This window comes from Haliotis asinina, chromosome 7, assembly GCF_037392515.1.
Source record: "Haliotis asinina isolate JCU_RB_2024 chromosome 7, JCU_Hal_asi_v2, whole genome shotgun sequence".
In the NCBI taxonomy this organism is placed as follows: domain Eukaryota; kingdom Metazoa; phylum Mollusca; class Gastropoda; order Lepetellida; family Haliotidae; genus Haliotis; species Haliotis asinina.
Genome location: NC_090286.1, coordinates 38,222,061 through 38,247,069, shown reverse-complemented (window position 1 = coordinate 38,247,069; position 25,009 = coordinate 38,222,061). Strand labels below are relative to the sequence as shown.

General features: G+C 40.7%; 1 protein-coding gene across 2 annotated transcripts in view; it reads right to left on the bottom strand.

Annotated features, from left to right (window-relative positions):
- Positions 1 to 25,009, bottom strand: part of LOC137290850 (scavenger receptor class F member 1-like) — a 37,275-nt gene that overhangs the window by 5,797 nt on the left and 6,469 nt on the right. The window contains exons 1-2 of one of the 2 annotated variants that reach the window (XM_067822003.1): positions 4,412 to 4,519; positions 266 to 316 (exon numbers count right to left, since the gene is read on the bottom strand). In XM_067822003.1, the coding sequence (XP_067678104.1) occupies positions 266 to 316; positions 4,412 to 4,439 (79 nt within the window). In that variant the 5' untranslated portion in view covers positions 4,440 to 4,519. Of the gene's footprint in view, positions 1 to 265; positions 317 to 4,411; positions 4,520 to 25,009 lie in introns of those variants that run through there. The other variant, XM_067822004.1, reaches the window with a different exon arrangement.

Here is a 25,009-nt window from a genome sequence, read left to right as displayed (position 1 = left end):
CTTATTGTCTCATTCGGCCTAAAACGAAAATCTACTTTTGTGAGAAAAAAATAAATGTTTATAAAACAAATACTTGAAATATTTTGGATTATCCCATATTAGCATCCAACATCATTTTGAACTAATTACATGATATATGTGAGGGAAGAATGAGTGAAGTTTGTCAGGGATTTATTCATCCGCTACTCACTATCTGTGAGTTCTCTTGATTAATTTCTGGGTATCACTACCCTGCTATTATCCAATATATAAAGTTCATACTTACGTTGTCCAACGGTTATTGCAAGAAGTAGATTCCAGAATTTCATGTCAGTATCTGTGGACAAGTGACGTACATGTTCATATTTTATAGTCAGTTAGCATGATGATACTTCGAACTCTTTTTGTGACCATTGCTACTGGATATTTATTTGACATGGTCGGTAATTGCCATATGTCAAAGCATTCATTTCCTTTTATGCTCACAAGTACCTTAGTGAAAAGAACTGTAAATAGAAAAGTCAAAACACTTTCCATGGTAATAAGAAATCTCGCAGAGTCGATTGTAAAATTGTGACGAAATAAAGAGTATATATTTGTTACATTATGTCGACAAATGCAAGAAAATGTTGTTAGTTACACAATTAAAACATTCAGTTGTACTTGCAACCACACGGGTTTATTGTATTAAGAAGGGTCGTGATATATTTACAGAATCTCGTATATATCCTAATATAAAATATATCAACACGATCGCGAGTTCATAAAGTTACAAACATACGTACTTGCTGAGGATATTTTTATCTTTTCCACAAGTGTTGATATAATTGATATCAGGTAGGTACGGGGTTGAGATTCTATTCATCATAAAAATCACTCTTCATTAGTTTTCAGTGAAAAATGTACATCTTTGAACACTCTACTACCACAGACTTGCTTTACAGCGATGTCATAGCACTGTGATGTCATCAAGTTCTGACGTCACAGCATTGTCAGAGCATTGTACAAATTCTGTTGTCTAAAGGATATCTCATAGGAGATATCGTATGATCTCACAAATGCAATATCTCCTGTGGAACACAGTTTTGAATGATAAATATAATTATCAGTTTGACCTACCGTCAACATTCAATCGAAAGATTATTTTGTAATAAACACGAACAAAGGAATATCCGTGTAGGTCAATATGAATTTCGATTGTAAATGAACATAATCTGTTGTGCATAAACAACCGAACTGCCCTTCCATCCGCTGTATATAACGGACTGATTAAATCGAAAGTACAATTTTGTATTCATGAACCTCGTATGCAGCTGCAGGTTGCTCACTAATTGATGCGACAGAAAGATAGATAGAGAAAGAGAGAGTGAGGGAGAGAGAGAAACAGAGAGACAGAGAGAGAGAACTGTCAATTCACGATTAAATACATTTTGAACATTGTATTATTTTAAGTGATCGTGCTGTTATTAGACAGTTTACAGACCAAAACGTACTTCAAATATTTAAACTTTCTGTTTACTTTTCCTGTTGTCGTTTGCAAGTAATATGTAGTATAGCAAATGTCCAGGTTACGAAACGAATGTTCCCTCTTTAAAGAGAACAGTAAAACCACTAGTATATCACAGATATCCATTTAAAACTAGTAACTAAATCTAAAACAATTTAACTATAGGTAACAATACAATATAAAAATGGGCTATAGACAACTGAAGGTTGATCTGCATACTAGGGACACTATTTCAAAGCTTTATATATGATCGTCTCTAAACCCATTTGCAATTCTTTCATGATCAGCTGGTGAAATGCAAATATATGTTATTAAAACATATGTAATACACCTGTCAATGTCCCTTTATCACTAAACTATTTGGATGCTTCTTGAGACACACTGGTTTTCCTTTCGTACCTTTCACTTAGATTCAAAATGAACTGTAACAATATTTCAGCATGTGCTATTTATCTGCACTATTTATCAGTAGTTCATATGAGTAAGTGAGCTTAGTTTTGTGCCGCACTCATCAATATCCCATCTGTATGGCGGCAGTTTGTGAGTAATCGAGTCCGGACCAGATAATCCAGAAATCAACAGCATGAACATCAATCTACGCATTTGGGATACGATGACATGTGTCAACCAAGTCAGCAAACCTGACTACCTAATCCCGTTACTCGTCTTTTACGACAAACATGGTTTGCCAAAGACCAAATCTAACCAGGATCTTCTCGGGTCAGTTCATATGATATTCACACGACGTTGTGGCTTTTCCTAGATTAATATCGTTTGAATTTCGTGGTGTTTCAATGCTTCAATTATTCATGGGTTTAGACTTCTAGGTGTAACTCCTCAAGGACATTTTTACACTGTTCTCGTCAATTGAAAGTTTAAATGTTTCACAGGTTCACAAACAAAGTTTATAAATATGTGCTAGTTTTAATTCTTTGTCTGTGATAATCTAGTTATTTTACTATCCTTCGCTGACAGGGTTTAAAAAATTAATCAAATTCGTTATGAATTTATAACTTTTTAAAGTCACGATATGGCGGAAATATTGCGGATGTGACTTTAAATTTTCACTCACACACTCCAGGTATAACAGACCAGTATTTGAGTGAGTGAGAAAGTACGATTGCTTCCTTTCACCTGGGACTCACATAAGTAAGGTGCTGCAGAATCCAGTTACCGTTTTCCAAATATCTAGAGTCATCACATTTTATAGAGTGAGTGCCCCTGAACTGACGAAAACGTGTCTCTAGTTTTATGCTTTGGGTGATAATGCACGACTAGACATGGTGATAATGCATGTCTACGCAAGATGATAATGCATGTCTGCTATGTAAGACATCCCCTGTGAACCAGCAAAACAGAACAAAGACAAGTCGTTAACGTTCTGATTCTGTAATATGCAACGAGAGCAAGGTATACAAAGTCACAAGTCAATATTACAATGCTGATTACAAATACAATTTAAGAGAGGAAAAATCTAAGTCAATGGGTCACAAAATTCAATATAGCAAACTCACCAAAGTCTTGGTGTGAGAGAGAATCAACTATGGCAGAATGTCAACACAGCGAACGGCGTGGCAGCAGATAATGTAGATTCAGGCGTTGACAGGATTTCAAGTATTGAGAGTGAGTGTCGCCCTCAACACGGCAACCAGCCTTTTATATACATTAACTAAGTCATTTCCCAAAAGTTCGGGCACAAACGAGCATCGTCAACACTGTAGAATGCCCTAGAATAAGTCTTCAGAAGTAAACATTGAAAACTAGGAGCAGATAAATTCCGGAAAACAAGAATCCGAAAAGTGTTGACCAGATATTGAAACGAAATGTGACCCATCATATTTAATATTCAAAACACTAAATGTTATGACCCAATAATAATTATTACTTAATTAATAACAAAAATATACAGAAAATACATACTCGTAACATCAGTGTCAAGATGTATTTAGTACTCAGATGACCGTGTTTCAGATGCATGGATTAATCTCGGTTAATCTCTGACCATACATATAGATTGTTTCTAGGTGATGCATTGTGTCAAAATGGGAAAGCTTGAAAAGTCGTTCCGTACTGAGACATTTTTTTGCACAGAGTCGTGCATTTAACTGAGAATCAGTTCGGTGTAACATCATGTTCATGACAGCCTGAACGAGCGTTTCACCCCAATTTCAGCTGTAACTGCATGCATGACTTTAAGTTCAATTGGCAAAGAGCTAGTAAGCACAAATGTGAGTATACGTTACTGAGTGATGAAGGGCATTTCCTGGTTCATATACCACAGAACTGACACGTGATCAGACCTCGAACACGGCGCTCTTGAAATGCAAGTTTACGACCCCAAACAGCGTTATGTATTGCGGAAAATGATAACATGCACGGAGTTTACTAACGCTTTGATCACGAACGAAAAAGATATAACGTCACAGCAAACGTTGTACACCTCTCAGGCGTTAACGACAAAGTGAGAGTATCTTAACCCCTCAGTGGCATCCATCAAAATCAAGTGAATGGTTTACTTGAAGAAAAAACGTAAGCATATGACACCTCGCCTCATATAAAAACAATGTGTACAGAACCACTGACCAAGAATCTGATCCCAAGTCCTCTACAACATCATGAAATATACAAGCTTTAATATCTTAATAACCCAATATCGGTTTATAAAGGATCAGATGTAATATTGACATCAACTATGTACGATCCGACCACATGTCTGATATCGTCTGTCACCACTACAGCATAACACTCATTTACAATGTCACGCGAGTCCTACTGTGGCTGGTTATATTTCAGAATCACGAAACAACAGGTCATTTCACCGAAAGTAAGAGAGTATCTGTAGACACAGATTACAATTGAGTTCCGACGAGACAATCCAGCAAATATATGTCTAATCTACACAAGTAGTGTATATCTGGCCTTTACCTGAACATTTTCCAATGGAGACTAACATAGGATTTACTACCCCCGACAAGTCCAGACAAATCGAGCGAAACGATACGACCGTGGACCACGTGACCCACCCCGCACGGAGACGATGACCTAGTGACCTACTATGCGGGGAATTTAATGACACCGTACCTTTTTTGTTGAGCGGGGCATAAACAGTGCTGAATAAGTCGCCACAAAAAGAGCTATAGAAAGAATATGTGTACATACCGCGTCAAGACTGATTTAATCACTATACGAGTATTGATCGTTGTGGTTGGATATTAATGGAGGTATTTTTATTGTAGACGAAAGGAAAGCACACCAAAGTGACATTACAATTCTTCTTTGTGTACCGTTTTCCTATATCAGGTCGAATCGCGCAAGCGGTAATAATATTTAGAGAGATATACTGGGAGTGTTCTCTTTTTTCCCATTATTTAGATAGTTCTATTTTCCTCACACACAATAAATGTCTGAATATTCGTGGAGTGTGGTATGCATGCCACCACCCAAATCCAAGCAACGTCATATCAACCACGTTCACATCAAGACCCGCCTGTGTGGAAGATATCGCACGTGCATTAAAGGAAACAGATCTCGACACCCCTGATTCCTGGGTGAGTGAGTTTAACGTCACATCGGCAATGTCTCAGCCATATCGTGACAAGAGCATTTAATTCTGAAATGAAATATATGTATAGTATAAAAACCTGTCAAGGAAGGACAGTAAAACAACTAGAATATCACAATTTCATTTAAAACTAGCATGGAAAGTTAAAAATAATATCACTATTCGGACAATACAATATAAAATCAGGCTATAGATTGTCAACAACTGAAGGTAGATCACCATACTAGGGACCATGGGGACTTACAGTGCCTTTGCTATCTGCATGGACCCTAGTCAGATTTACATCATCCCCTCAGCTGTTAACAATTTAGACACATCTAGCCAAAAATTAAAAATACACATATGCTACGATTAAAACCAAGGGAAGTCTAAACGTACAGGAAATGTTTTTGGACTTACGTACCCTCTCAGGAGGACAATAATTTTACGGTACTTCAACCCCCTTTGAGGGTACAGCCATCAACAACAGTTACTAATCCAAACTTCCAATAATTAAAATACATCTATTTACACAACAACTTTTCAAAACTCAACCAAAAAATCAATGTCTTTTAAAAAACCAATAATTAAATGAGATCTAACGCTGGTAAAAAGATCCTTAATTGTTTTAACTGTATAATACTTATCCCTTGTGATGGAGAATTCAACACAGTCAAGCAGGATATGCCGGACCGTGACTCTCTCATCACAAGGGATACAAAACGGAGGATCCTCACCTTTCAATAGGTACGCATGTGTATATCGTGTATGGCCAATACGACATCGTCTTAAAATAACCTCTTCAAATCTGGACTGACAGCCCAAGTGAGTGTAACCAATATACGGTTTTATTTCATGTAATTTATTTATACCTACTTGGGTGTCCCACTTCTTCTGCATCAGATCACGGATGTAGGTTCTAATGCTTGCTTTGTAATCAGAGTATGGAATAAGAAGTGGTGTCACAGATTTGTTGAGTGCTGCCTTGGCAGCAAAATCGGCCATTGTGTTACCAGAAATGCCTACGTGGCTGGGTAACCAACAAAAGACAATGTCGTATTGGCCAGTAGCAAGATTATTATACAATTCAATAATATCAATTAAAAGTGGATGTTTACATGATAATTTTTTAATCGCCTGGAGACAAGAAAGAGAGTCTGAATAGATTATATATTGTTTACGTTTCGGGTGTCTTTGAATATTTTTAAGTGCTTGTAATATGGCGTTAGCTTCAGCTGTAAAAACAGAACTATTATCTGGTAATCTAGAAGATATTGTTCTTGATCCAATGACAGTGGCGCAAGCCACTGCGCCACCATCCTTGGACCCATTTGTAAATAAGGATTTATAATTGCTATATTTATGTTTTAATTGATTATATTCTTGCTTATATTGTAATTCATTAGTCTCTGATTTTTTAAATGTGGTCAATGTTAGGTCTACTTGAGGCTTGACCAACTGCCAAGGAGGAGAAGAAAGAAGACGGGAGGGAGCTATGTTTTCCAACTGAGTGCCAGCAGCAGAAAGAAAGGGTTTAATTCTATGTCCGAGACATAGAGAAGACTTTTTGTTGTATAAATCCTCATAAAGGGGATTGAAAACACAGTTATATGCAGGGTTAGAATGATTAGAGTATAATTTAGTAATGTACTGTAAAGCTAACTTTATACGGCGCTGCTCAAGAGAAGGTTCATCAGCCTCAACGTAGAGACTGTCAATTGGTGAAGTTCTAAAAGACCCAAGACAAAGTCTCAGACCTTGATGATGGACAGGATCAAGAAGTTTAAGATTGCTTTTGCAGGCTCCACCATAGACAATGGAGCCATAATCAAGTTTAGAACGAACTAGTGATCGATAGAGATGGAGAAGGGTAGCTTGATCCCCTCCCCATTTAGAATTTGAAACCACTTTCAACAAGTCAAGTGCTTTCAGGCATTTAGTTTTAAGTGATTTAATATGTGGTAAAAAGGTTTTATGCGAATCAAAGATAAGACCCAAGAACTTGGCTTCCTTCACAACGTTAATGGCCGTCCCATCTAGAGATAGTTCAGGGTCTTATGTGGTTTGTATTTTCGACAAAAATGTATGCAGTTAGTTTTCGATTTAGAAAATTTAAAGCCGTTTTCAAGACACCATTTATTAATCTTGTTTAAACACAACTGCAATTAAACACAATTGCCGTTCAATGGTATGCATATTTTTACCACGACAAGAAATATTAAAATCATCCACAAATAACGATCCATCAATTGAATCGTTTAAAACTTTTGATAAACTGTTGATCTTGATGCTACAAAAAGTGACAGACAGAATACTGCCTTGTGGAACACCCTGATCCTGATTGTAATAACCCACACGGACCTGGAATTGTCTGTTATTTAAAACGTTGGCAATAAATTCAGGCAAACGACCTCGCAAGCCAAAGTCATATAAATCTCTCAAAATGCCATATTTCCAGGTTGTGTCATATGCTTTTTCAAGATCAAAAAAGATAGACACAGCATGTTGTTTATTAATTAGTGCGTTTTTCACAAATGATTCTAAACGCATTAAGTGGTCGACAGTACTTCTGATTTTACGGAAACCACACTGTATATCTGTTATGAGATTATTTGTTTCCAAGTACCAAACAAGTCGATTATTTATAATGCGTTCCATGGTCTTGCAAACACAGCTAGTTAATGAAATCGGACGATAATTGGAAGCATCTGTATGATCACGTCCAGGTTTCGGTATTGGTACCACTATGGCATCACGCCATGAAGGAGGAAAGTTACCCGATGTCCAAATATCATCAAAAATACTTAGGAGAGTTTCCAGACAGGATTCTGGTAAATGTTTCAGGAGTTGATAATGGATGTTATCAGCTCCTGTAGCAGTGTCATGAGCTTGATCAAGAGCAGTATGGAGTTCATGAATAGAAAACGTTTCATTATAATCTTCCCCATTATCAGAATTGAAATTAATAGTTTTCTTTTCTTGTTGTTTTTGATACTGCTGACATTTAGGTTCATAATTTGAAGAGGAAGAATGTTTAGCGAGAGTTTCGCCCAGTTTATTCGCAATATCTGACTTATCAGTAAGTAATTGATTTCCATGTTTAAGATGATGGACAGTAGATTTAGTACCTTTACCTTTGATTTTCTGGACCATGTTCCATACCTTGGACATAGGTGTCCGAGAATTTATTTTGGATACATAATTTTGCCAAGATTGGCGTTTGTTCTGTTTAAAAGTACGCCGCGCTTTAGCATTTAAAATCTTAAATTTATTTAAATTATGCACCATAGGATGGCGACGGAAATAATGTTCTGCTTTTTTCCTTGCCTTCCTAGCTTGTTTGCACTCATCGCTGAACCATGGTTTTCGAATGTGTGGAACTACAGAGGATTTTGGTATACACTCATCAGCTATGGAATTCAGTTCATCAGAAAAACATTTGATAGCATCAGGAACGTCAATAAAACGTTCAGGTTTAGGTTTTTCAGCACACAGTGTTTCATATAGAGGCCAGTTAGCCTTTTTAAAATTTCGTCTTGATGATGGAGGAACATCAGATGGAGATACAGCTTTTAATACAGTAGGAAAATGGTCACTTCCACACAGGTCATCGTGGACTGACCATTCGAATTCATTTAGTAGTTCTGAATTTGTCAATGACAAGTCAAGAGCAGAATAGGTCCCTCATTATAAATACATAAATCATTGTCAGAACAAAAGTCCTCCAACAATTTACCTTTAGTGTTTGTATTTACACTGCCCCAGAGTGGGTTGTGTCCATTTAAATCTCCCATTATAATACAGGGTTTCGTGAGCTGATCATATAGAGCTTGAAGATCGGCTTTGGCAAAAGCCGAAGACGGTGAAATATAAAGAGAGCATAGCGTAAACGCTACATGTAAAGTAATTCTCACTGCAACAGCCTGCATATTAGTATTAAGTGAAACAGGGCTTTGAATAACGTTTTGTTTGACTAGAATGGATGATCATCCAGTGGCCCTATCACCCAGAGGTGAAAAAGAATGGTATGCATTAAAATGACGAAGGTCAAATGTATCTGTTTGTTTTAAATATGTCTCCTGGAGACATAACGCTGAAGGTGTGGAATCTTGGACTAATAGCTGTAATTCATGTAAATTAGTCCTCAATCCTCTGTAGTTCCACTGTACAATATTATTGGAATAAACTATCTTTTGGGGGGATTTATTGGGGATCTACCCCGCACCCTTTTGGAGGGCGACAAGCTATGTGCCCTAGAATGGACGTTTTCAGAAACGTCCATGTCTTCAAGAGACCCATATTTATTAAACAGTTGAATTTTATTTTTTGACCCCTTAGGAGCTCTGCCACTTTGTTGTTTTGAAGCATCAGACTTGGGTTTGGGTTGTTAATCGCCGTTTGCTCTTTCCATATTGGACACTGTTTTGACGAAGATGAATGGTCGCCTGAGCAGTTAGTGCATTTTTTAAAGTCACTGTCACAATCTTCTTTTGGGTGTGTCTTCTCACCACAGTGAGCACACACAACAGACAATGTGCAGGTAGATACACCGTGTCCATATTTCTGGCATTTAAAACACCTGAGCGGGTTGGGGATGTAGGTTTCAACTTGGATATTGCAGTAACCCGCCTTTACTGATTTGGGAGCATTCGGCGATGAAAAAGAAAAGAGATAGGTATTCGTTTGGATTGTTTCATTGTTTTTTTCGGGTTGAAAAGCGCTTCACATACAGCACGCCTTGATCCTTCATTTCGCATGCTATATCAAGTACGGACATGTCAGCAAACAACCGATCACGATCTCTAACGATACCTTTGCTTGTGTTCAAGGTCTTGTGAGCAGAGACCGTGACCGGAATGCCCACAAAAGATTCAATGCTCATCAGATTGGTTGCTTGCTGTTTCTTGCCACACTCAATTAGCAGTGCACCCGAACGTAAGCGTCTAATGTTCTTAACATCCCCAGCAATACCTTGAATGCCCTTAGATACTGCGAAAGGGTTCAACTTCAATAGTGTCTTGTCAGTAGTCTCAATAACGAGGAAACGTGGCCAATACTCAATCGATAGAGACGGTCTATGAGAAGTATCGACGGGATCAATTTCAAGTGGACGTTTCGTTTTTTGGGGGGGTATTTCATAAGCCATGATTGGTGTCATATGGTTCATCATCCGAGCTCCCCACCCACCACGGAGTATCACAAGGACAATGCTAAAGCAAGCGGGCCTCCAGCTTGCAGCACTAAGGATACCCGGATGATATACTCCAGTAGAAGAATTATAAATAATTAAACTACCAGATTGGCCCATGAGCCATCGCCTTCTGGCATAAGACTCTAGGCAAAGTTCATATTAGAATTCAGAATCAAAAACTTAAAGATCACAAGAGGTGCCAAAGCCGAAATTCAAAACAATTCCAAATCAAATTTGTGCAATGACACATATACAGTCCATGCACAGGGCTTGGCATGACCAGCCGATTGGTTGAATCGGGCCAATTCAACCACCCGTCTGGGTGAAGTAAGGGCCAAAGTGGTGTGTTGGGCAATGGAACGCAGTTAAAAGTCCAACTGCCCTCAACCACCAGGATCCCGTCCTCCACCGACACGGGACGCAACCCACGGCAAACAGGTTGCCCAATTTAGTCGCCTCTTAAGACAAGCAATGGGGTGCTGTGGACACATTCTGCCCCGGATGCACACGGAAGAAGAGCACTTAGCATTACCCAGCACCCACCACGAGGAGGTGGCTCTTCATGGGTGCCCTGATTCCTGGGGACAACCTATCATTATTACAAGAGAAATGACACCTCAATGATTACTCCCAACCCTTATGAAAAGCTTGACGACATAGTACAATATCAACAATGGAATCGGGTCTTATCACACTAACAATGGATTATCTATTGACGTTGGCCTATGCCGAGATCATCTTTCAAGACTTGAAATCAACAACACCCGAATCATTCCAGGAAGCATATGGGTATTTCTTTGAGAGCGCCTCATTGTGACCCCATATGACACCGGGATTCACACACTTTCATTACCTTCAGAACTATGTCTTCAATGTGAACCACATACGAGGTGTCTGTTTTTGTTGCCATGAGCATGAACTGGGGTGTAGATCTGTACAATTTTACTTGTACGTCGACCTGGTTCAGTATGTAGCGTTTCATCTGAAAAAGGTCATGCATCAGGGGGGATTCGAGGTCAAACGTTTTACTCTCGGAAGTAAACTCATACCTGCGAACATCCCCGTATTAGTCCCATTCGGGTCAGTTACGTCTAACTCCCCTGCTGTGTCTTTGAAAAACAGTTGTGCCTCCATTTTTGTCTTGCTGTCAATGCAATTGGTGTCCAAAAGCGTTTGAATGATGGACTTGTATGGATAATGATTGGTGGTGGAGTTAACCAAGCGCCCTTGCAGCCATACGTCTACTTGAGAGAAAAGGGAATGGAGGAAGAGGTTAATGGGGGCGCATTCTTCATCACCCCCCAGATTCGTGTTGTCCGCATGAGTTATCTTACATTTGACATACAAGGAAGACCTTCTGAGATCGATGTATTCCAGCCCGTTTTGACCACTGATGTGAAATTCAATCGGTGCGGATGATGACAGAGGTGACACCGGACGACAGTCTTGTAAATAAACCCTTTCAACGGCTGTTTGTGTGGGTGGCAGGTCGAATAAGGATAGTTCCGGGGGTTGTGTTTCGGTGAAAAACTTGGGATCATTCGTTAGTGCGGTCATGGTTGACTACTTAATAGTCGAAAATGTCCTTGATGGTTCTCTTCCGTCCCAGCCCGCGTTTGTTCTTCTTCTTTTTCCCTTCACCAGTGTTCTTGCACTTTTTCTTCTTTCTCTTAATCCCCACAGCGGTCACACGCCTACCAAGATAGTTTGTTTTCCTTCTTTTACTTCTTCCCTTTCCAGTGAGAGTCCGTCCTGCACTGGCCCTTGTGCGACGGTGTCCTCGTTTTTTATTGATAAACCCCATTGCGCTGGTAGAGACCGAGTCCGGGTGTCGTCTAATCTCTGCCTTAGCTTGATCTACTACCTGTTCACTCGGGCTCACTATTCATATGTCCCTTTGTGGAATGGTCTTGTCATCCGGTGCTAATAATGTCGTCTTTGTGGTAGAAGAGGTCGGAGGTGGGGGTAATAGGTCAAGGGACGATGGGTTCCGTTCCATTGTGATCATAGTAGATGTGGGCTTGAAACTGATGGTGCCAACTCTTATGCGCTGATATGGTTGAATTGTTGTGTCGCTGCCCTTCTTCCTTCCCTCTGCAACATCACCATAGAATTTTCGCCACATAGATATATTTGGAATATATAGACCATCATCGCTTTTTTCTTTCCCTCCATAATGGTGTTCTATTAAGCTAGCAGACATTGCTTGCTCGATATATATATATCCTAAACCAAAAAAGGGTACCGTCTCAACTGAAGCGTCAGCGATGAGACATCCGTTAAGAATGTGGCTGGAGTGCCGCTTACGTCTGTTACGTATATGTCAATCTGATGAACAGTGTCATAGACTAGTCGAATCCTGATGTCATACGGCTCAACTATTTTTATGTTCCACAACTGCCCAACACTCGATGATGTTGACTTTACACTTCGAAGGAGATGTCGACGTTCACCATCAACAATGATCGGTTCGCATATGGAGCAGTAAATGTAGAGCATGTCATCTGTTACTTTGGACTTTTTCCCGCCCTTTGCCCGTTTGGCGTAGAATTCCCTTAAAGCAACAGTCCAGTGCCCATCCAACTGTAGCGGTTGTTGTAGGTATACGGAGAACTTGTGTGGTTGGTTGTCTGGGATGTATAGGACACTGTTGTTGCTATGGGCAACTATCCATTCGGTCGTCATGGTAACTCGTTATCTATCGTTTCTCCTCACTTCTCACAAATAACTTCAAGTTGGTTCTTGTGTCCGAGCGGTTGATTCAACTGTGTTGGTGAATCGGGCTTTACGTGATCTCTTTTTTACGTCAACCCACGAATTGAATTTCGCTGGGAAACCCACCCATTTAACAAGCGCCTGCTTAATGCCTTTCTTATTTCGGTTGGTCTTCACTGTCCTATACTTCAGAACACTCTCTATCCGCCAAAGCGCTTCCTTGGGATCTTTATGGAATTTGTTCAATTCGGATTGATAAAATGTACCTTGGATGGGATCTGACTGTAAATCTTCAACACTGTATATAGGTATCCCATCACGTCGCTCTCGACTCACAACTTTGAAGACCTCCTGAGGCCATTTCTCTTGGTACTCTTTTTCGAAAGCTCTTTTGCTGATGGATAGTCGTACGAGGTCTCCTACCTTATACGCATATCTGGAGGGATGGTGGTGCTTCAAAGATGATTCTCGCTTTATCTCTCTTGCTTGAGGTGGGGTTGATTTTTTACTGTCGTACATATTCAACCATATACAGGCTTCATTCGCGTGATTAACGTCGGCTGGGGTTCTCCCATTCGGGAGTGACCTGTGTGGACGGTGGTTATAATTGTAAACAATGTCCTGTAGAATGTTGGTGTATCTATAGGTCCTCTTGTACGTGAAATATCTGTATAGAATAGTTCTCAACGTTCTAATAAAACGCTCTGCGTAGTTGGCTTTTATATCATCGTTTTGGGTAACAAAGTGTTTGATGTGAAACCGTCTATAAACCTTTTTTACAGCATTATTTTGAAATTCCTTGCCTTTGTCTGTCCTCAGTGTGAACGGTACCTTCGACCCCATGTTTGTGAACAAGGATTTTCTGATGATTTGTTTTTTATCGGTTTGATCCAAACAAATCTGGAGAAACAGTCAATGATAATAAGCAGGTATCGTACTCCATCAATGCTATCTGCGATGTTGGCCACATCACATAAGTCGGCGTCTGCTTGGATCCCGACTCCACCGACTATAACCCTATTTCTCTTCAATCTTCTCTGGGGTGTTTTGTGTAAGGTGTAGGCGTCTTGCTCGTTAAGCCACTTCCTCACACGTGATGTCCTGATTTGGGGATGATTTCTTTTCAAAGTATGTACAAACTTTTGATACCCCCCAAACGCACTGGGTTCTCTTGGTTGATAATACTTATGAACCAGTATCTGTTCCATGTTGTTTCTTCCCCACCCTGCTTGTGATCCGCCTCCTTTCCGTCATCATCAATATACAACGATATAGCTGTTCTTGCCAATGATTCGTTTTAAAACCCGTATCACGATAGTCCTTGCATTCATACTTTAAATAATACAGTGGTGATATAGCGCGTAGACTGGGAATGGCGTTTATGTGGTCCCTCCACTCGGTAATAACAGCTTTTTCGTTTATAAAGAAATACCCATATCGCAGGACGGAAGTTAAGATGTTTTCCATCGTCAAGGGTCAAACCAGCTTTGCGTGGGATAACATTTTTCAAAGGATTCGTCCTAATAAGATCGTAGTGGGGTTCGTCTCCGCCAAAGCAACAGGGATGGGTGACTACCATAAGAATCCCTACAACTTTGCCAACTGGGGCTTATCCCAAATTGTATTGTTCTGCGATGGGACCATCGTGGGCGAGTCCGGTCCCATGAAACTACAATTCGGGGAGACAACTGCACGAGCCTTCATCCCGGCATTTGTTAACCTATTCCAATCCACCGGATGCTGGTTGACGGATGAAGGTGGAGGTCTCAATCGGGTAGACATCTCAAGAGATGAGTTCCACGGAGGTGTCTTCTCATTGGATCCCGTGTTTGGTCAGAACAATGACGGAACATATCTACGCCTTCAAAAGCAGGGTACTCTTAGACTTGAAGCACAGTTTGGAACACCGCTTCCCGAGACGGTATCATGCGTCGTTTATGGGGAATTTGATGACATTTTCCAAATAGAGAAAAGCAGAAACGTTGTCGTATGAGCAAATAGGAACAGTGAGCAAAATTGAGGTGGGGTAAACGAGGCGGCATGAACACTCGTCAACTAGAATGCATCATACAGTGCAACCCCATACTTAGACACCACATTTTGGGTGTGTTCGCCCTGAATCATTTAACAAAAGACCTAGCATGGCGTATGGCAAGGGGAAACATTCTTCCACTGGTTTGCTGTCTACGTAAACGAGGAAAGTATTGAAATTTTTGAATGGTCCATAGACTAAAAGAGGTACAGGAGTTTGTGGAGTATATAAACGACAATAACCATCATCGTCGTCGTCATATCAGCAAAAGAGCACTTGTGTGGAGTCACATCAGAGTCCAGAGTCTCTCGGGAAAAACCTGTGGACAATATGTTGTATATTATCTCTTGTTCCGGTTGAGAGGGTGGCATTTAAGGGAGATAATGCTTGAACAATTTTCCCGTAACAACTATACTGGAAACGATTGTTATGTCTATGAATATATAGCAAGGAGGTATCCGTTTTGTGTCATTTCGCAACCGCCACTCCTCAGTCGAATGTGGTGAGGTTCCTGGGTCGCGCTAGTGTTCTTCTGGTGTTCACTGGTAGATGTATTATCGATTTTTGTTTATCTTTGCAATAGTGTGCATTGTGTTTGTTAGTAATGAATGAATGAATGAATTAAATGCTTAGTGTTTTTGTTTTGTACATACCTTACAGAAATATTAAATTTATATTACCACTCTGTGTTTGTTAGTAATGAATGAATTAAACGCTTAGTGTTTTTGGTTCTGTTTTGTACATATGACTCTTTAAGGTTCATGTTAATGTTTCAAGATGTTGAGGAAATTCGGCAAGACATCTTAGAAATGAACAGAGAACAGGTCCTTGCTGTCAATGCTATCATCAATAGATTATTATAAGGAAGATTACCAGTGACTCGATATGAAAAACGTCGTTTTCTAAGGAGAAATGATAGAAATAACTATCTAGCAGTGTTACGACGCTTAGTTCATCCCCTATGGACTACTGTAGGTGTTTGGAAAAGTCTTTTTGCCAGTTACATGCCTATCGTAGCATTTGTTTTAAAACCACAGTTTCTCAATGCTCTCAGAGATGAGGCCATTCAAAATGCGTGGGTGCTTGATAGAGCATCTGCTTAGTAATACTTTTTTGTGGGTATGCTCACCATGGATGTTATTCAGAGGCGTGGAAGAGTACACATAACAATAGTACATGTTTAGGCCGGACACAAGAAGAAGCTGTATCAAAGCCATGAGAAGCTGAATGACCTGCTGTGGGGGTATATCTTTAGAATAAACGAAGGGCCTCAACAGGGTAGCTCCATTTTCGCTCATACCCCGGGACGGGTAGGACGTCATCCTCCTCTTCTTGTGCCAAAAACAATACAAAAAGAATCCATGAAGACGACCACCTGTTCAGATTGCGGGATGACTTTTACACGGAAAGACAACCTACGAAGACATCAGAAGCAAAGGCATGGAACAACTCACGTCCTTCCACCTCCTCCTACTCCTCCTCCTCTTACTCCTCTTCCTTCGGATGATATGGACAGACATGAGGGATTCAAGTTTCTGATCCCTTCGAATGTTCTCGTTGTTGGACCCAGTGGTTGTGGAAAGTCTGTGTTTACCTACCGTGTGCTGCTTCAGCACTGCTTGATCAAACCCCTCCCCGACCGTATCGTTTGGTGTTACACACAGTGGCAGCCACTATATCAGACCATAAAGGAGCAATCGTCTCGAATAGTGACATTTGTGAAAGGACTTCCCTATGATATATTAGAGGAGGATTACTTTGATGCTAGTCAGTGCAACGTATTGGTCTTGGACGATTTCCTGGCTGAAGCTAAACACGACAAACGTATCTCCAGACTGTTTACCCAAACCTCTCATCACAAGAATGTGCTGATATTTCTTCTTGTACAAAACCTGTTTCCGAGAGGTAAGGAATCCAGAGATATTGCTTTGAATGCTTATTATGTCATACTTTTTCATTCGCCTATAGATAGACAACAAATCAAGGTCTTTGCTCATAGAATCTTCCCTGAAAACATTGATCGCTTTATGTCCATGTATGAACGGGCTGCAGAACAACCTTTTGGACAACTGACTATTGATCTGAAACCCAACAGGAAGAATGACAAGGACCGTCTGCCCGTGAACATTATAAACACCAAGGAAGAAGGTGCTACTAAAGCTCGGAGTACAGTGAAAGAGCAGCAGTTCACAGATACCACCAGCAGCATAGTGAGGGGTGCCTCGCCAAATAGTATCCCCCCTCCCAAGCTGGCCACTACTGAAGAAGAAGAGGGCTCAAACGATCATCATCGTAATCAACTCAGTCGGGAAGAAGAAGACACGGATTATGACATGAGTAGTAGTAGCAGCAGTCAGGGTCTACTTACAATGGCCAAGGCTTGTGCTGATTGCGGGGTGCTGATAGATAACATGTACGATCTACAGCGCCGTATCAAATATTGGTGTCCAGAAAATACTACCTTAAAATCAAAGAGAAAGCATGACAGTGATGATGATGAGATGGACAGTGATGATGATGGTGTCAGTGACTTAGGCTTCCCCGGGAAGGTTGGTCGAGGTGGAGGAGGTAGTCCTGCTGTCAAACATCATCGACGTTGTGGTAGGAAGCAGCAGCCAACACCACTCGCTGATGAGGTAGCCGAGGAGTGGCAAGATGTGGGTTTGCAATGCATCTGGGAGCGGTTGTACAACTTGCGTCATGACGTGATGAAACTCAAGAGAAATAAGTACCACCAGCAGGGTCGAACGGATGACTGGGTGGACAGATATATGATGCAGTTGTGGGAAAATGAAATGGTGAATACCCTCAGCTGCGTGTTAGAATACACTCAGTACTTTAAACAGTCACCTCTGTTTCAACCAATTCTGCGCAGTCTGGATAATATGAATCCTTCCACGGATCCATTAATGCTAAAAAACAAAATTAAACTCTTTTTAAGACCCAGAATGAAAGGCATCCTGACTCGTATAGATATGCCCGAAGTAGCGAGGGTCGCGGTGGCGGAAAGTGACTCTGCCTCTGACATGGCTAATGATGATGATGATGATGATGATGATGATGATGATGATGATGATGATGATGATGATGAAGAAGAAGATGGTGAGGATGAGGATGAGAATGGAGATGACCAGAAGAATTAAGTGTTTCTGATATGCTGAAAGTGTTACATGGAATTCGGAATCGTTGAAAATTTGTTACATGGAACTTGGAACTCTGCGTTGGTTTTCCTTTAGTGACATTTTACTGAATAGAATTCAGTTTCTTGTATATGTAAACTATATATGTATATATCACTGTGAGAATGTATATTAACTTACATTATGGTTTTAGTAGTAAAACAATATGTTATATATAGCTCATGCATGTTGTTTGGTTTTCTCTCAGTAATGGTACAAGCTACGGGCCTGAAGCTGCATGGAGATGATTCCTTAATTAGATCTGAAACTCGAACATCTGTCCCATGATTCAGACTGGGTGCAATTTAATTTGCCGTTTGAGCTCGATTCCTTGGATGTCCTCTACAGGTCAAGTCTGACTCTTTCGCCTTATCCCATAAGCCCAAAACTCTGGGTGTATTGAGACAGACCCAGAACATAGATACCACGCCTTTATATCGTTGACTGCTCACTAAAGAGCATGCTGTACAAAGGCGTGTGAGTAGTGTCTATAAGCTGTAATGCCAGCAAACGAAAAAGAGACGACGCTACATGATCATGAACTAGCTAGACATTTCTTGGTTACAACAAATATCTCAATATTGGTGGAGTGTTGTATGTATACCTCCCCCAAGTCACAGACAACGATATGGGCAAGAGTCGAAATTAGAGCATCATTAACCACATTCCCAACAAGTCCCGCTTGTGTAAACAACCACACCACCCCGCACGCGAGACGCGAGCCCCATTGCACAACAACCACACAATATTTGTTTTGTGCTGCTACTATGACATTTTCCAATGGAGATTTAACATTGGATTTTACTACCTCTCCAAATGGAGCGGAACGACCCGACCCCGGTGACCCGTGACCTTTTTACCTTCGACCCTCGGCTGCCTATATCCAGGCAACTGTGAACACAAAATAATTTTCGGAGTCGACCCCACCATCCACAAAAGTAACATCTGTGGTGTAAATTGTAACTGGAGACCCCGTTATATGACACCGATCGAGTAATAAAAGCAAGAAACATATTGCATACGAGTTATACAAGGACTAAGAATATACTCCCTTAGCCTGCGGCGAAAATAGGATATTGCGCGGTATTGCACAAAGCTATAAATATTTTATCATACACACAAAAGGTCTCAGTCATTCACATTTCTATTACACGCATACATGTATACCACCGCTTAAGCACAGACAATGTTACGGCGAAGAAATCGAAATTATAACATCAACAATCACATTCCTTACAAGACCTGACTGGGTTGAAGATGTCAAACGCCCATTTAAACTAAATAGACACCCCTGATTCGTAGGGACAGCCCATCATTATCATTAGAGAATGATAATGGACATTCATTATTTTGGAGTCATGACAATATGATATTCTTTTGTGAGTAAAAAAAGCAAGAGTGTTTGCAAAGATTTTATTGCTTTATGTTGTATTGTCATTCATATGATTAGTTAATAAATAGTAATATTTTCACTGTTAAAATCAGTCATTACAAACTATTAGTAACATGATCATAATATATCTGGGTATTGCCACAAGCACACGGCTCCATCGAGACAGACATTAACTGTAAAGATGTCCTGCTGTTGTATTACGAGCTTTTTGATAGTCCTGACAGTGACAATATACACTGAGCTTTGGTGCGTGGTCTTTTCAATACCTCGAAACGCCCTATAGTCGCAGAGTCAGCGGCTCTGTTCTTTCCGCTTGATTTGGCTGTTGAGGTAGTAACCCTCACATGACTCGTTTTGCGACGCGTGCCACGCGCTATCAATAACATGTTTACAGTGTAGTGTCATATAATGTGCTGACAACTATTGAAAAACCTCACGGGTCAGAACTAACCACAATACCTAAGAATAGGAATCTTTTGTGAAAGACATTTTCCACTATGTTACTGAAATATTGGCGAGGTGACGTAAACATTTTACCTCACACACGCTAAATATAATGCTTGTATACTAAAAGCGGGTACCTCTGCATGAACACTGAATTATTTCAACTTATCCACACGTCTGGTTTATTATTCAACATTTGAGTGAGTCAGTGTGTTTAGTTTTACGCTGCACTCATTAATATTCCAGCTATATGGTGTCGGTCTGTAGATGATCGAGTCTGGACCAGCAATCCAGTGATCAACTGCAAGAACATCGATCTGAGCAATTGGGAACCAAATGACATGGGTCAACCAAGTCAGCGAGTCTGACCACCCGATCCCGTTAGTCCCCTCTTACGACAAGCTGACTCGGTATTTATGATAATGACATTGACACTATCACTGATGACAGAATGCTTCACATTCTACACGCATCATACTCGTATATGAATACAAATATTTTTTTTCTGTTCCACAATTCTGCGTCCCAATGTGTTAGTGATTAATGGTTGTGGTGGGGAACCCGATCTGGAAAATATCGGTAAATAATTGCACAAGAGCTATACAATATTTGTATACATACCACCCTGGGAACAACCCCATTAATCACTGTGGGTATCAAATGCATTGTAACCACCTCAATGTGTTAGTGCCTCATGGTTGTCGGGGTGGTTACACCACAATTGTCGCCTGGGTGAATTCCCGAAGAGTAGGTCACTAGGTCATCGTCTCCCGCTCCGTTTCGGTCGACTTTCTCGACTTGTCGGAGGTAGTAGATCCTATGTTACAAATGTTACAAGTCGAGACAAATTGAGCGAAACGAAACAAGGTGACCACGTCCGTTGATTTCGAGTCTTGGAAAATGGTGTGGGCGTAGGCCAACGTCAATAAATGATGCAGTATTCGTACAATAAGAACCGATTCCATTTCATGGATGTACTATCTCATCAAACTTTACGTAGGACGAAGTGGGTAGTGAATGAAGTCTCCTTTCACTTAAACAATGATAGGTTGACCCCAGGAATACTACGTTTTTTTTGCACATAGTTAATTAGAAGTAATAGGTGTGTATTTTTGGTGGTATTACGCAACGTTTACGCCGACCGCTCGGCGGTGGTCGTCTGACAATACACACACACACACACACACACACACACACACACACACACACACACACACACACACATATACCCACGCCTAGCGCCGCAACTAACTCTTGATGTGGTTTAATCATAACAATATACATTGTGCCGCACCATAAAATGGTTTGACCTTTATTTCTCCCCGACAACCCAATTTAGTACCCGTAATCAGCGAGTGGTGCGGTGCTTCCCGCTCGTTCCGCACCACTTACCACCGCACTGTCACTTTGGTGTGCTTTCCTTTCGTCTACAATAAAAATACCTCCATTAATATCCAACCACAACGATCAATACTCGTATAGTGATTAAATCAGTCTTGACGCGGTATGATAATCATGGGTTGACCCCAGGAATCGGGGATATCAATATCGTTATCGTTTAACGCTGTTGTGAGATCTTCTACACAGGCGTGTCTTGTTGGGAATGTGTTTGATGATGCTATAATTTCGACTTCTTCCCCATATTGTTGTCTGTGAGCGGGGGGAGGTATACATACAACACTCCACCGATACTGAGACATTGTTGTAGTAACCAATAAAATCTCTAGTATATGAACACAAATATTCTATTTTTGTTGTTCCCACAATACTGCGCAATACTTCCCAATATCGGTGGAATAATTGCACAAGAACCATACAATATTTGTATACATATCATTGCACGGAACAACCCCTATTAATCATTGTTGGGTGTCAGTTGCATTGTAACCACCACCACCACAATACGATATGACTCATGGTTGTTTAGGTTGAATACAACACAATTGTTGACGACAGTGATTAACGTCGTTCTCACGGTGAAAATGTATACAAATATTGTATGCGTGTGGTTGTTGTATCCATCTGGGATAATATCGGTGAATAGTTGCAAGAGAGCTGTTCAACATTGTATATATATATTGTTATTATTATTTCACCCTAGCAACAACCCCATTAATCACTTTGGGGTGTCAATTGCATTGTAACAACTCACGTCACGTGGTTACCACTCGTTTCGTTTCGCTCGATTTGTCTGGACTTGTCGGGGTTTGTAAATCCTATGTTAATCTCCATTGGAAAATGTTCGGGTAAAGGCCAGATATACACTACTTACACAACAGAGTGAAATAAATTGTGAAGAAAATTACTAGTGAAAAAAACTATGAGTTCAAACTAATACTACACATTTCAGTAAACCTACCCCTGAACATATGTCCAAGCAAAGTCAAGTCCGACAAGCCCGTATACTCGTAATGAACACAGACGGGCTCTAAAAGTAATGTTATTACATGAACATACGCTCAACAAAACTAGTTTGCGCTTTTTTCTACATACTTCAGTTCCGAAATTCAGCTCTGCGCTAATTCATTGACTACATGTCGAGACCTCCACAGAAAGTCAGTGAACAGAGAACTCTACACCGGACAAAGGGAGGTAATCATGACGAGCATGTCTCTTATCGGATACGACCACGTTAAAAGACCATTAAGATTCATCAATAGTCATGTCAGTAATGTTTCAGGTCGTTGTGATCTGTTAAAAATAGTGCTGTAAGAAGTGAACCAGGCAGTCGGGCAAGAGTCTATTTGCAAACTTGACCCTGCCTTGCACAATCTACATAATCACACAGCAATAGAACACATGATCAAATTAACACACATGCACTGATGCATTTCCCATTGTTTGCTTAAGGAATAGGGAATACACAGGCATCTGTGTTAATTGATTAATGTAATTACTTGATATAACCATATAAGCAAATTACTTAATTGAGGCACCCGTGGCGAGCCACCTCCTCGTGGTGGGTGCTGGGTAACGCCAAGAGCTCGCAAACACCCCCGTAGTGGACCCGGGGGGATATTTGGTCCACCAACCCGTTTGCCGTGGGTTGCGGCCCTGTGTCGGCGGAGGAGGGGATCCTGGTGGTTGAGGGCAATAGGGGCCTGCAATCGTGCTCCTGTTGCTCAATACACCACTTTGGCCCCCACTTCGCCTAGACGGGTGGTCGAATGGGCCCGGTTCGACCAATCGGCTGGTCATGCCAAGCCCTGTGCATATTCTATTTCTGAATTACTTGTTAACTTTAGGTCTTGGTCCGATTTGTTAATCACAGAGATCTTGTTTTGAAATTATTGTTATTATACATTTGCCTACAGTCTTTATTTGCCCAGAAGGCGATGGCTCATGGGCCAATCTGGTAGTACATTTTCTTCAAAGTTACTGCTGGAGTATACTCTCTTGGTATCCCTGGTGCCGCCTGTTGGAGGCCCACAGGCATATGGCATTGTCCTTGTTGACACTCCATGGTGGGTGGGGAGCCGGGAGAGTGAACCATAAACTATATAATCGTGGCTTCACAAAACCCCCCCAAAAAACCCCAAAACGTTATCATGCTGATGATAGTGACGATGAGGAAGATGCAATTACCAGACTATGTTATTCAGTACGTGAAACCTGGCCTCGATTCATTGTTGCCGAGTCGAGTGAGAAAAAGTTAACCTCATGTTCTCCTTTTCTGTTAGAAAAAGCAATTCAAGGCATTGCTGGCACTGTTAAGAATGTAACCAAAATTAGATCTGGATCACTTTTGATAGAATGTGTCAAGAGAGAACAGGCAGCAAATCTCATGGAAACAAAATCATTTGCAAACATTCCTGTGAAATGATATCCACACAAGTCTCTCAACTTCAGCAAAGGTATTATCCGAGACAGAGATAGAAGTCTAGCTGATCTCTCCACGGATGACATTGTAAGTCAATTAAGAATGCAAGGTGTAGTTGAGGCAAAGCGTTTCACATTCAAGAAAGATGGAGTCTATTCGCCTTCCAACACTTATCTGCTTACTTTTGATGTTCCAAAGTTACCCCAAACTCTCAAAGTCGGATGCTTCTCCATGAAAATTGACCTCTATATTCCTAATCCTCTCAGATGTTTTAACTGCCAGAAATTCGGTCATGGTCAAAACTCGTGTAAAAATCATGATGCCTGTTTTCACTGTGGTGACAAAGATCATGATAGTGGTACTTGTGCGTCAGAACCAAAATGTGTGAATTGTTCGGGTCCACACATATCTTCCTCTAAGGAGTGCATGGTTTGGAAATTTGAAATGGCCACTCAACGCATCAAAACAGAAAAGAATGACAGTTTTTCAGAAGCAAGGAAGTTAGCTGCTTCAGTTACACCATCTAGCAACACTCCACTACAGGGTAAGTCAACATATGCTGAAGCGCTGAAACCCTCTACTCGTTCCGTTGATTGTCAAACTGACTTAACCTGGATGACTACACAGACACCTATGTGCGTTAATGATCTCACTTCTGGTGCAATTGCTCAATCATCATCACAAAAAATATCAAAATCATCTGAAACTCAGACATCTGCACCACTTGTTAAAAAGAAAAATGCTAACGTTGATTATTCAAAAAAGCCAAACAGAAATGAACGTGTTGCAAAAGGACAAAGAGACCCTGTGCCAATTTTAAACAGGTTCCATTTTTTTGATGACATGGAAGTGTCATCCCAGCTGAGCACCCGCTCCAAGAGCCACTCTCCAAAGAAGAAAGGCCGGGAGTTTTCTCCAATATCACACCCTCAATGAATACTCAAAATATAATCCAGTGGAACTGTAGAGAAAATAGGAATAATTTGAGTGATTTACAACTTTTAGTTCAAGATTTGAAACCGTCAGCTCTATGCTTGCAGGAGACGTATCTCAAGTCAACTGATACATTTGACCTACGACGGTATACATCATACCATTGTTTCTCCCCTTCAGGTCGTAAGGCTACTGGAGGATCTTCAATTATTGTACGGCAGGGTTTAATCCATAGCCCTGTCCCACTTGATACCCCTCTTCAAGCCGTTGCTGTT